General features: G+C 40.9%; 1 protein-coding gene across 1 annotated transcript in view; it reads right to left on the bottom strand.

Annotated features, from left to right (window-relative positions):
- Positions 1-1463: 1463 nt before the first annotated feature.
- The window catches only part of LOC127414379 (serine/threonine-protein kinase 32C), a 123592-nt gene continuing 110534 nt past the window's right edge, over positions 1464-14521 (bottom strand). Inside the window, exons 9-12 of the mRNA XM_051652377.1 lie at positions 12407-12532; positions 11860-11988; positions 8241-8308; positions 1464-6149 (exon numbers count right to left, since the gene is read on the bottom strand). Of these exons, the coding sequence (XP_051508337.1) occupies positions 5969-6149; positions 8241-8308; positions 11860-11988; positions 12407-12532 (504 nt within the window). The 3' untranslated portion in view covers positions 1464-5968. The remainder of the gene's footprint in view (positions 6150-8240; positions 8309-11859; positions 11989-12406; positions 12533-14521) is intronic.

Below are 14521 nucleotides of genomic sequence, written 5' to 3'. Positions count from 1 at the left end.
AATAATACAAACTACCCTGATTTGTTATTATTTAAAAAAAAAAAAACAACCTGTCAAAAAAAAATAAAAAAAAAAAATAAAAAAAAAAAATAATAATAATAATTATATATATATATATATATATATATATATATATATATATATATATATATATATATATATATATATTCTAAAATTAAAAATATTTGTTCAGTCATTTTTTTCACAATAACTTTCCATCGATGCCGAACAAATTTGTGTAAATATTGAGAAAATGGGAATGAGATTATTTAATTGTCTTCCCTTCATGCTTTAAAGGGCCCAAATTATGTCACTTCCTGAGTTTCACGATTCTAAAGAATGTTGCATTTTTGTAACGGGGGAGAAATGTTCTAAACATTGCAAAGACGGGTTTTTGGTAATTAAATGTAGTTATTTATTTTTTTTACCACATGAATGAATTGAATATTAATTCAATAGATTGTCAAAATTATGATAGGACTGAACAGGTCAAGACCTCTGAGGTTGACACTTTACAGTAAGGTTTAATTTGTTAACATTAGTAAGTGCATTAGGTAACATCAACTAACAATGAACAATATTTTTTAAAAGCATTTCTTAATCTTGGTTCGGGTTAATTTGAAGAAAGAAATACAATTGTTCACGATAGTTCCTAATGCATTAGCTCTTACAATTATACAAATGTATTAGTATATGTGAAAATTTACATTAACCAAGATAAATAAGTGCTGTAAAATTATTCATTGTTTGTTCATGTTTAAGGAATATTCCGGGTTCAGTACAAGTTCAGCTCAATCGACAGCATTTGTGTCATAATGTTGATTAACGCAAAAATTAATTTGGACTCGTCGCTCCTTTTCTTTAAATGTGTGTTCCAGTGAGACACTTACAATGGAAGTCAATGGGGTCAATCTGTAAACATTAAAATACTCACTGTTTCAAAAGTATAGACACAAGACATAAACAATATGTGTGTTAACATGATTTTACTGTGATTAAATCACTTACTAACCACATCTGTGTGAAGATATAGACAATTTTACAACTTTGTTGCCATGGCGACATAACACTGAAACCCCTAAAATGACTGTAAAAATGATGATTTAAACAACTTTACAGCTCAAATAATACATGAGATTTAAATAGAATGAATGTAAGTGCTTTTATTAAATTATAAGCGTCACATTTCTGACTTTAAACCCTCTAAAAATTGATCCATTGACTTCCATTGTAAGTGTCTCACTGGAACACAGATTTGTGCTTTTATTAAAGAAAAGGAGGGACGAGTCAAAATTAATTTTGCCACACAATTGCAAGGTATCTCATATGAAATTATTTTCAGCGTTATATATAATATAAAAATATATAAAGAAGGACAGATGCATCTCCCTCAATTCTACGCCAGTGCCGTAGACTTTGTCAGTTCAAACCAGTCTGGTCATTCTCTGTTGATCTCTCTCATCAACAAGGTGTTTCCATCCACAGAACTGACACTCACTGGATGTTTTTTGTTTTTGGCACCATTTTGAGTAAATTCTAGAGACTGTTGTGCATGAAAATCCCAGAAATACTCAAACCAGCCCGTCTGGCACCAACAATTATGCCACGCTCCAAATCACTGAGATCACATTTTTTCCCCATTCTGATGGTTGATGTGAACATTAACTGAAGCTCCTGACCTGTATCTGCATGATTTTATACACTGCACTGCTGCCACACGACTGGCTGATTAGATAATCACATGGATGATTGTTGGTGCCAGACGGGCTGGTTTGAGTATTTCTGTAACTGCTGATCTCCTGGACAGGATGCAGGATTTTTAAAAATGCTTTTATAGGTAATGCTGAGGTGTTATTTGGCCTAACATGCCAAATAAATAAATATTTTTCATCCTTTCATTCTCAATCACCTTTTTGCCTATGTATTTTTAATCACTTTCCACTCTTAATTAATCTACAAACAAACAGAGAAAAATGAAAAGTTTATCCAGTCAGAATTTATTCCTTGATGCATAACAAGGGAAGCGTGACAACTGTTTCACAAATCATTATATGCCGGAAGCAGCACGTGAGTTTGAGCTCCACCCCCTCAGGCCTTCCGAATTTCTACAGAATCCCTCAACAGTGCAAATGAATGAGCGACTAAAGTCAGATTGTCAGATTCATCAGCCAATCAGATTGATTGATTTGTTTTTGGTGGGTGTGATCTTTAGCATATATCCCGGTCGAGGCCTTCTAGCTGGACTTGAGTGACGTAATCACGCTTTAAGTGGCGTAATTTGAAAGCGAAGAGCGCAAGATCGTCATCACTGCCGCTATCGCCATTGAGAAAGAGATCCTTATGGATTTAAAAACACGAGATGTTCTGCGTGACTGTGTGATTGCTTAATTTATTAATCAGGAAAGGAGGACAGATTTTCACTTCAAGTAAATTGGTAAGTGCTTTTTGCATTGCTATAGCAACATCAGGAGTTTTCTAAGTGTAAATTAGGCTGCTTGAGCATTCAGTGTCCAATCAAGTTTTGAAAAGTAGTGCTGCGTTCCATTCAACTCGGAAAGTCAGAATTTACAACTTCCTACTAGGAAAAGTGCAATGGAATGCATCTTGAAGTCAGAATTACAACTTGTAGGCTCATGCAGAAATTCTCAACTCGGATTTCACCGAGATGCAGGGGCATGATGTCACACAAACATGTCAACACTATATATAGATATACACAGTAAGTGATAAACATTCACTTTATTAAGTAATATCGATAAATGTGTTCGTTTCCACATTACAAGAGATTAAAGCTTGTTTAACAAACGCCTGCCGAAACAGGTGTATAAAACATTAGAATCTCTTTCGATAATCGTACACCTGAAGCACAAATGCTAGCGCTGCAGTATTGTTTATCAGTTGGGTTGCTAGGAGACATCTCTAATGAGAGTCAAACCCCTGCTAAGCGAACGGGAGCGTTGCAGTTCCGAATATCGGGGAATGGGATGCATTTATGGTTGGAGATATCAAGTAGGAATATCCCTCATCCAACTTGAATGGAACGCAGCATAACCGTGTACCCTGATGAAACGAAATTTATTGCAAGCAACATTTAAATCGCAAATATTATTAGATAGACTTGTCCAGGTATTATAGACCTCCTTGGTAGATTCATATGAAAAATTATGATTTTTGATGTTCATTTCACAAAACAGTCACGCTGCAGTTAAAATTAGACTTGCTTGAGCATTAAGTGTCGTTTCAAGTTCTGGCATTCGTGCGTGGACGTGTTTTTAAAATGTCAATTGGTATTATTAGTTGACTGCCACATAATGTATGATAGGCATACTGTGTCTTATTCATTGTGAAACTGTGTTTTCTTAATGGCATGAATCACGCTGAAGTCCTAGACTTTAAATGCACGGCCCGCGGCTGATGTTATGTGATATGCATTTTTTGCATCAGTGCTGTTGCATAATAAGAAAATGTACATATAATTGTAAAACCGGTTAACCATGATTTTTTTTCTCAGATGGTTAATCTAACCGCCAAAAACTCACACCACGGCATCCCTACATTGAATATACTTTTTTATGTATCTGTGCATTAATTTTAACTGTTATTATGCCTTGTGTAATGTGTTGTAATGAAACATTATGACCCCCGCATCGCAGTCCGAAGAAAAAAAAAAATCGGAACGCTCTCCGTAAAAAACCTTTGGATTGTCGGCGGACAACTGGTCGGACCCGATGTGAATAGCGCCATCAGAATCCATTAAGGCCTTGATATACTTACGGATAAGTTCCTTTTCGTTCTTCGTTCAGGGGTAAAAAGAAGTTCTAAACAGCCATGCAACGGTATACTGTTTCCGAACATTCAGACACCCGTCACGCCGCTGTGGGAGGCGTTTAGAGGTACATTTAAATATGAGGACACTATATATAAAACCTTAAAAATGACTTTATGCCTCATTCTATGAGTAGACTTCACATGAGGTCAGTAAAAGAAGCTGTTTTAATCACTTAAAGTAATATATATGCAGTAGAAAATGTTTAATTTGTCTTGTTTACATTCTGAATTCATGCATTCACACGCTATACGTGGCCATTATATGCACTGGTTACACTGTTATTGTGATTTATAATGACACTGATACTATTGCAAAGATAAGTGTTTAAAAGTGATAATGTTCAGAATAAAGACAAAAGAATGATCATGGGCATATCTTACTTTGGGCAGATGTGTGAATGGCTTTCGCTGCAGATGGCACATGAGTTAATGGGCTCTTGAGAAGATCTGATTCCTTTAGTAGACTAATTAACCAAAACAAAATCACATGACATGGTCTTGGAAAATATCTCTTAAGCGAACAATTATACAGATGTAGGTGTTGCAGCAGGTGGCTAATAACTCTATGCGTCAACGTGTTCATGCCGACTCATTTTGACTCACTAAACAACATAAACAGAACTTGCTGTCGGCATCAAGGTAGGTGGAGCTCTAGGTCACACCTACCGATGATGTGGACCAAATAGAAATTTTCCTAAAAGTCTGCCCTGGCGAGCTGTTACGAACCACCGAAACGAACGCAAAAACGTTTGACCTTTTTGGCCAGATTTTGTTCTAAATGACGCCACACCCATTTGTTCTTCGATTTCGAAGTATATTGAGGCCTTTACCATACAAAAGCTCATTCGGAACGACCATTCGTACCGAAAAAATGGACTTGGTGTGAAATTTCTGTGGTAATCAACATTATGCCACAAATGCTGTCGACTGAGCTCAACTTGTATTGAACCCGGAATATTCCTTTAAGCCTTGCTAACGATTACAACCTTATTGTAAAGTGATAACTCTATTACTTTTCATGCCAAGTGAAATTTCTGTAAGATAATAGTTTAACTACAAGAACATGGGAGTTGTGCCTCTAATGTTTTAAAAACAATGAGACACCCAAGTGTACCCTATTTATGGAACGTGCCTTATAATTATTATTTTCCAAATCAGCATCCAATGGATCACTTTCTAGAGTCAGTCATCAGTAATTCAGCTGTTAGTTTACCGGTTACTAAACTGTTATAGACTGACCTAGACACCAAATAAACAGTCTGTGTCTGACAGAGACAAATGAACTAAACCACAAATCCAAACATCAGTCATTATTCTCATACTGTGTGTGAGCTCAGTTTCAGTGTGTCCTCAGACTCAAGCTTACAGTCTTTGTTGAATTGCCTCTAAAATCTCTATTTTACATCATGCTGAAGAGTTATGTTGCATAGTTCAAACTTACTCTAGGGACAGAAGAACACTATTGACCTGTTTCATGTGACGTCACTGTATGACCGCGCCGCCATGTTTGTGACCGATATTCCATAAACCTTTATTGCGCTGCGCTGTGAGATGCAACAAAATTCTTCTTCAGGATTTAAAAGCAGATCTTACATTAATACAGACGTGATCATCAAATACATTTTTTAATACTGTGACTAAATCAGACCAGAAAACAACACAAAAACATTTGTAACTTCTGAATGAGAGATGTTTACCGGTGGGCGTGTGTACTCGCCGGTCACACATCAGACTCGCCGGCGTACAGAGATGAATCGTGGATAAAATATCTTTAAATGTCCGTGAAAGTTCAATTTGGCAATATTTGTGCTGTCTCCAGACCTCTATGAACTTTTCCTGGGACTTGGCATGGACCAAAAGTCATTTTTGATGTTTTTCTTGATATCGTTTTTCGGGTGTTTTTCCATTCACCGCCATTGTTTCCTCCCACTGATGGTCACAAATATGGTGGCGGCGTGGATGTCACCGAAACAGGTCAGTTGGAACACATGAAGAAGGCTGAGAATTGTGTCGTGTTCACCTGTGTCGCGAAGAGGCGTGCGGGTCTGTCTTGTGAACACGTTTCTCAGCATCGTGTGGAACATGAGGGAGTTTAAAGGCATGGTGAGCGCACCGTCACCACTGAGGTCAACAGGGGGCGCTAGCAGCTTCCAGGAGATGAGCACACTGAACCGCACATGCTCAGTTTGGAGGTCTCAGGTTCGAGCTCTGCCTCTTCATCTTCTGTTCCTCCCTCAGCCTCATCGCCCTCCCCATCTGGATCTCCTTCTGCTCCCTCGCTGTCTGCTCCCATCCCGCCCTCCTCCTGACGACGCTTCAATCTCAACACACAGAAGAACAACAGCAGCGTTCATACTACACCAACAACAGTAGCATGTTATGAATTCATCCAATAAGGATTTTAACTTTGTGTGTTTGTGTTTTTGTGCAGATTTCTGCAGTCCAAATAATAACAAAACTTGATTTTTACATTTTCTGAAGAAAATATGAGTGATGCATGTTAGCCTGTGCAAAACTTACCACCACAATGCTGTTCAGAGTGGTTGCTAGGTAGTTGGGGATGGTTGCTAGATTGTTGGGGATGGTTGCTAGATTGTTGCTAGCGTATTGGGGTAGTTGCTCGGTGGTAGTTACTAGGTGGATGGGGGAGGTTGCTAGGTGGTTGCTAGGGTGCTGGGGGAGATTACAATGGTATTGGATTGTTGCTAGGTGGTTTGGATTGGTTACTAAGGTGTTGGGGGTGGTTTCTAGGGTGTTTGCAAGGGTGTTCTGTGTGGTTTCTAGGGTGTTGGGTGGTTGCTCGTTGGTTGGGATTGGTTGCTAGGTTGTTCGGAGTGGTTGCTATGGTGTTGGGGAAGGTTACTAGGGTATTGGGTAGTTGGGGGTGGTCGCTAAAGTGTTGGGAAGGTTACTAAGGTACTGGTTGGTTGCTAGGGTGTTCTGGGTGGTTGCTAGGGTGTTCTGGGTGGCTGCTAGGTGGTTGGGGTCATTTCTAGGGCGTTTGGGGAGGTTAATAGGGTATTGGGGTGGTTGCTAGGTGGTTAGGGAGGTTACTAGGGTGTTAGGGAGGTTGCTAGGTGGTTAAAAGTTATTTCTAGGGTGCAGGGATTGGTTGCTTGGTGGCTGGGGGTGGTTGCTAGGGTTTTTTGGATCGTTACTTGGGTGTTCTAGGTGGTTGCTAGGTGGTTAGAGTGGTTGCTTGGGTGTTGGGTGTTGCTAGGTTGTTGGGAGTGGTTTTAGGGTGGTTGCTAAGTGGTTGAGGGTGGTTGCTAGGGTGTTGGAAGTTGTTGCTAGGGTGCTGGCGTAGTTGCTAGGGTATTGTGGTGGTTGGGAGTGATAGCTGGGTGGTTGTTGCTAGGGGGTTCTAGGTAGTTGCTAGGTGGTTGAGGGTGGTTGCAAGGGTGTTCACTTGGTGGCTGGGGCAGTTACTAGGTGATTGTTTACTGGCTGAAGTGAAAAGAGTCTATGGATTTTTTTCCAGGTGAAAACTGTAAGTGTGATCTGTTAGTAAAGTAACAGCACACCTCTCCTCAACAACACACATGATTTGAGGGATCATTTATGTCTGGAGCACAAACACACTGAATGTTTAATACTTGCTGTTAGAGGTTGGATCAGATCACTATGAGCAATAATGATAGAGATGCTGGACTCAAACACGACTAACAGTCATCAGAGCTCAAGCAGTGTGCTACACAGGCAGATATAGCAGCAAATTATGTGATGTGTGAAATAAACGTTCATGAATAATGTGTCAGTTTTACATATAGCATCAGAAACATAAATGACAGCAGAGAGAGAGAGCGACAGGGCTGCAGTGTGTGCAGACGCTGGTAAATAATAAATGAGGTAATAATTTAGAGCACGACTGCAGTGATATTTTTCCTCTCTGGAAAGAGAATATAACTGTTACGTTTTCTGTACATTTAAAGAGACACACACTCACATAAGCTCCATTTCAAAACCCTAGTGAGCTGCTTTGCTATCTAATGTCAACACAGGCAGCTATCTTCTAAGGCAGCATCCTAACCATCATGGAAAAAGTCACTGATTTGAAACGCTCTAGTAGGAGCTAAAGGCAGATTTATTCTTCTGTGTCGAACCTGCGCCGTAGGCTCATGGTTTGCATTTATCATTCTGCATTGGTCTGTCATATTGAAAGAAAATGCCATTTCTGTAATACTGTAATTAAACATTTAATTATTAAACAAAAGCAATGCTACTCTCTCCTCAACTGTTGTGGTCTGCGTCAACATGACACGTTGTTCCATTTTTGAAGAGGTGCATGTCAGGCTATAGCATTGGTTTGATGCAGAAGTATAAATCGGCCTTTACTCATAACTAAAAATGCTATCTAGGTAGGCAGCACACTAGGGTTTGAAACAGAGCTATGGTGTTTGATGTAGTCTCACTTTTCACGGTTGAAGATCATGAACTCCTGCTGGACGACTTCAAGGCACTCCTGAAGATACTCGTTCTCCTGCAGTTAAAGAGACACAAAGACAAAATAAAGAAACGAGTGAATCAATCGACTAACTAGCAGTCAGACAGTGTAAACCTCCTACACTTTTAGTTCCCAAGCGAATCCTTTTGTTGTTCTGCTGAGCTTCATATCTGATGTTTGGAACCAAAAATAGCCTGGAGAAGCTCCAGGCCTGACAACAGCACTGAGAGCTTCCTAATTTAATCATCCAGGTAATAATCCATCCACTCCTGCATCTACAGAGCGGCTCGCTGTCTCTCTGACAGAACTCGCTGAAATACAGCTGACATCACCACCATCTCAATTAACTGTGATCTGATTAGAGAGATGCAGTAATGATGGATTTGGATTTCTGGAATCACAAAGAATATAGCTGGATAATACTGTCTGATGAGAGGGATTTGCGATACGAGAACCCTTCAGTCGTAGAATGTGGACATCAGTACGTCAGTCATTCTTACAGATAATAAGACTTCTTTCATTGCATTTCTACAGCTTATGTTTTGGAAATCTGTGGAGTTCTACAGAATTGAATGTTAAATGTGTAAGTAGTGAGCTGAAAGTACAACACTCTTTGAGGCTGTCGTTTTTCCAAGAACTTTCTAGTCCTTTGTGATTTCTGTACATCTGCTAATGAATCATTTAGACCAATTTGTGAATCGTTTTGACCAATTCATTGAAAAGAACCGATTTAAAAGAAAGTTTTGCTTACAAATCAGACATCACTGTGGCTTGTGAGCAAATTTTACTCCATGCATAAGAAATATTTTAGAGTAGAGCAAAACTAGAAAAATGTATATTCACTATAGGGATTTTCATGACTTTTGTAGGGCATTACAGGCAAAGAAACTAAAATAAATTGCACAGAAGGACTTCTTTGAGGCCCTGGAGCAACATGATGGACAAAGCAATAAACAGACCTCCACAGAAAGTCCCGGGTTCTACACAGTTAAGCCATAAACAGCTGGGGATCCTTGACAGCGGCACCTGCAGGTCTGAACTAACTTTTGCCAATCCATGTCTGCATAACTTCAAACTTCCAAAGATAGCACATGGCTAGAGATTCACCCCCTCCCAGGTGTGAAACCCCCATCAGTTTCACCGATTCAGGCAAATTAAACAACTCGATTTTGGTTCATGGTGTCACACATGCGGACTGATTTGCTGAGATCTCGCTCTCCTCAGTCGGTGGTATGACACACTTGCCGATAAAGAATGATGGAGGGGTGACAGATATATAAACTCATCGCAACTCTCTCTGTCTGATTCCCTCACGTGGAGCTCGCCGAAATAACAACAGGAGTACCGCATGAGCATAAATAATGGTAATAGAGTGATTTAGGATGTGATTCATAGAGTAACATACCTTGTGAAAATGTGTGATTGTGAATGAACGTGCACATGCCCCCTATATTTACGAATGCTTGGAATCCACTAACATACACATGATTTACTAACAAATCTGGTGAGTATGAAGTGTTTGTGAATCTGGTGGAAAGTTTTCGGGAAGGTCCATTTTTCCCCGAATTAAATATTATTCCCTTTTTGAGCTGAATTCCTAACACTTTATGATTTGATTAATTTCTATGACTCTTCTAGGCATGGAAAACTCAATTTTAAAATTCCCCGATATTTTTCCATGGCCGTGGGGACCCTGCTGTTTATACAGGATGCATTCTTGTATCCGTCGACAGAGTTTTTGAATCGCTTTTCTATGTAAACATGAACTAGATGAACGTCTTTGACTGTTGCAATGTGTCTTGCTGTTATTTCAGTGTCTTGCACCACAAGCGCCCGAATTTTAAGATGCCGTGTCAAGTTAAAACAGTTAAAAAATGGGGGGCCTGGGTATCTCAGCGATTATTGACGCTGACTATCACTCCTGGAGTCGCGAGTTTGAATCCAGGGCATGCTGAGTGACTCCAGCCAGGTCTCCTAAGCAACCAAACTGGCCCGGTTGCTAGGGAGGGTAGAGTCACATGTGGTAACCTCCTCGTGGTCGCTATAATGTGGTTCTCACTCTCGGTGGGGTGCGTGGCGAGTTGTGCGTGGATGCCACGAAGAATAGCGTGAAGCCTCCACACACGCTATGTCTCCGCGGTAACGCTCAACAAGACACGTGATAAGATGTCAAAACAACCTTGAGCTGAACACGCTCAAAACGGTGGAGATGATTATGGACTTTAGGAGGAACACCCCAACACTGACCCCCCTCACCATTCTAAACAGCACTGTGGCAGCAGTGGAGTCATTCAGGTTCCTGGGCACTACCATCTCACAGGACCTGAAGTGGGAGACACACATTGACTCAGCAGAGGTTGTACTTCCTTCACCAGTTGAGGAAGTTCAACCTGCCACAGGCGCTGCTGATACAGTTCTACTCAGTTCTACAGTTCTACATTGAGTCTGTCCTCTGCACTTCAATAACTGTCTGGTTTCAGCTACGTAATCAGACATCAGAAGACCACAAAGGACAAAGGAGAGGATTATTGGTTGCCCCCTACCCTCCCTTCAAGAACTATACACTTCCAGAGTGAGGAAAAGGACTGGTAAAATAACTCTGGACCCCACTCACCCTGCCCATTACCTTTTTGAACTGTTGCCTTCTGGCCGACGCTTCAGAGCTCTGAGCACCAGAACCGTCAGGCACAAGAACAGTTTTTTCCCCCAGACTATCCATCTCATGAACAGTTAAAACTGCCCCATTGAGCAATAATAATGTGCAATAACAAGATTAGTCTATTTATATTTATCCAACACATCCAACCTCTTGTGCCATTACATTCCCTTGCACTGTATATAACCGATTTGTATTTAGATTTGCACTACGTATGTGTATTTTGATGTGTGTGTGTATGTATGTATGTATGTGTGTGTGTGTGTGTGTGTGTGTGTGTATATATATTACATACTTGGAAATAAAGCTCATTCTGATTCTGATAAAACGCACGGATTGACGGTTTCAGACGCGTAGGCAACTGAGATTTGTCCTCCGCCACCCAGACTGAGGCGAGTCACTACACCACCATGAGGACTTAGAGTGCATTGGGAATTGGGCATTCCAAATTGGGGAGAAAAAGGGGAGAAAATCCCCCCCAAAAAACAGTTCAAAATATGTATCGAGGCACCTGCTTTTTGTTCCGTTCCATTGTGCTTGTCTAGATTTTTTTGAAAGCAAGAACGCATCCTGTGTGAACGGCCTCTTATTGGTAGCTGAAAGCATAGTCAAATTATCCGCATTATTTCCTGCAGAATTTTGTGAATGACGACTGTTCCAATTCTGAGGAAATCTGATCCGAGTTCTGCAGGCACAGATGCGTTTGAGTGGGCGTTTATTGGATAAACTCAGAATAACAGTGTTGGCCTTTCGCTCTTTCAACGGCATGACACCAGACCATCATGAGATTCGAGCTCCAGAGCAGAACAACATAATCTGAGAGATTATTCTTAAATATCACATACAGCTAGAAACTCATTTTGAGGAGTTTTTGAGCAGGGACTATGAGGTATGAGGTTGTGTGTAGGTGTGTGTGTTAGGTGTCACTCACAGACTGTGAATCTTTGCTGTTGTCTCTTGATCGGTTTTTGGCGAGTCGTTTTTTCTTTTTATGAAGTGGACGAGACTCCAGAATCATCTCTTCCAGTTCAAAGGTCGGGTCACAATGCAGACGACCTTTCTGCGCACACACACAGCAAGAACACGACATGTGAAACAGTGAACACTACCATGATAGCACACGTACATCACCCAGATGTCTATTTGATATGTGTTTACATCTGGAAGATGTCATTTTTAGGTTGTTTGCTCATCTGTTTACCGTCTATAAGACATTTCCTCTCAAATGTCAATAAGACATTCAGCAGATGTCTTTGAGACCTTTATGATTCAGAATGTTTGTAAATCATCTTTCTTTTCTAAATTCAGTGGCTGAATTTAGATCATTTTGTCGCTCAAGATTATCATTCTTATGCATAATTACGCAATCCCCAACTGGCCGAGCCAATCTTGCCAAAGCCGATTTGGTGCTTGGCGGGTGTAAATTTTGGATCGTGGCTGTGTGTGTGTTTGTTGTCACTAATTTAAGTTGATCTCACATTGGGAACAAAGCCGGGTTCCATCTTCTTCTCAAACACATCGTCCCAGCTGACATCGGAGAGGTAGGGAGCCGTCTGCATTTGAGCCAGACTACTGAAGCGATGCTCTGGGTTTACAGTTAATAACTACAGAATAAAACACAACAAAACAAGAGAGAATAAGAACATGAACTCACAAGAGATGGTCAGAACAAACAAACAATTACTACACCCCTGGAGCAAGGAAACGAGTAAAGGAAGCAAGGATGACGAAGATACGAGGATGCACAATTTCAGAAATGAGAAGCACCCATCATGTGTGCACACCAAGGTTGCCACACCTCCCCATCCCGGGTGTCACTGTATCCACTCCCCTCCGTTTTTGTATCCACACATCTCGACTTTCTACACAAAAAACCACAACCCCCCCCAAACATTTCACAGACTGATCGCTGGCCCCTGCTCGGCCACCCCTGTGAAAAACACCTTGCTCCGCCCCTGGTCGTGTCGCTCCAACAAAGAGATTAATGTTTTGAAAGTGTGTGTTTACACTCTTCAGGAGTTACCAATGGATTCCTGATAGTGACTCTCAACATTGAAGTGAGATCCAAGAAACTATTTTAACTTACAAAAAGATTACAACTTTGAGACAGTAAATGGGTTTATTACATATGGGCTTTAATACTGATTTGGAGATTCTTTATTTCTTTCTCTGCATGTCATCGTTTGATCTGTAAACAACCATTACAGTTGCCAATAAACTCTCAACTCACCTTGACAGTCACATTCAGGTGGCGCAGTAGAGCTGGCAGCTGAGATAGACAATCAGGGACTATTAGTTTTGAGTTCAGAGATGCTGGATTCTTCTGTCTGTCTGTGAAGTCATAGCAAAAGTGATTCTGTTTTTATAAAACGCTGACAGCTGTCCAGCTCAACGCGTGACTGTGTCACACCCCAGCGGTATTCTCTGTTGTCAGGGAAACACTATTTTCAGATGGTTTTGGGTGCAGTCGTGTGCTGTAATTCCCAAATGCTTCAGACAGAAAGAATAGATCCACAGAGATTCTGATGAAACAGAGTGCTGAGAACCAGAATGTGAATGTGTGAATGCTTCATTTTTACTCTGTGTGTGTGAGTGTGTGTGTGAGTGTGAGTGTGTGTGTATGTGTGTGTGTGTGTGTGTGTGTGTGTGTGAGTGTGTGTGTGAGTGTGAGTGTGTGAGTGTGTGTGTGTGTGTGTGTGTGTGTGTGAGTGTGTGTGTGTGAGTGTATGTGTGTTTCTGTGTTTATGTGTGAGATTGTGTGAGTGTGTGTGAGTGTATGTGTGTTTATGTGTGTGGGTGAGTGTGAGTCTCTGTGTGTGTGTGTGTGTGTGAGTGAGTGTATGAGTGTGTGTGTGTGTGTGAGTGAGTGTATGAGTGTGTTTGTGAGTGTGTGTGTGTGTGAATGCAAAAAGGTTTCTGTGAGGGTTAGGGTTAGGGGATAGAAATAATCGTTAGATCTGTATAAAATCAATAACAATGCATGGAAGTCTATGGAGAGTCCACACAATGATATAAAAACATAGTATGTGTGTGTGTGTGTGTGTGTGTGTGTGAGTGTATGTGTGTTTGTGTGTGAGTATGAGAGTGTGTGAGTGTCTGTGTGTGAGTGTGTGTGTGAGTGTATGTGTTTGTGTGTTTATGTGTGTGAGTGTGTGTGTGTGAGTGTATGTGTGTGAGTGTGAGTCTGTGTGTGTGTGCGTGAGTGTATGTGTGTGAGTGCGAGTCTGTGTGTGTGTGCGTATGTGTGTGTGTGTGTGTGAGTGTATGAGTGTGTGTGTGAGTGTGTGTATGAGTGTGTGTGTGTGTGAGTGTGTGTGTGTGTGTGTGAGTGTGTGTGTGTGTGTCTGAGTGTGTGTGTGTGTGTGTGTGTGTGTGTGAGTGTGAGAGTGAGTGTGTGTGTGTGTGTCTGAGTGTATGAGTGTGTGTGTGTGTGAGAGTGAGTGTGTGTGAGTGTGTGTGTGTGTCTGAGTGTGTGTGTGTGTGTGTGAGTGTGAGAGTGAGTGTGTGTGTGTACAGGTTTAACCTCTGTTGTGGGGACCAAATTTCAAACCAGCCAGCGGTCCTCACAAGGGAAATAACATACTAAATGATGT

This window comes from Myxocyprinus asiaticus, chromosome 23, assembly GCF_019703515.2.
Source record: "Myxocyprinus asiaticus isolate MX2 ecotype Aquarium Trade chromosome 23, UBuf_Myxa_2, whole genome shotgun sequence".
In the NCBI taxonomy this organism is placed as follows: Eukaryota; Metazoa; Chordata; class Actinopteri; order Cypriniformes; family Catostomidae; genus Myxocyprinus; species Myxocyprinus asiaticus.
This window is presented reverse-complemented; position numbering and strand designations above follow the sequence as displayed.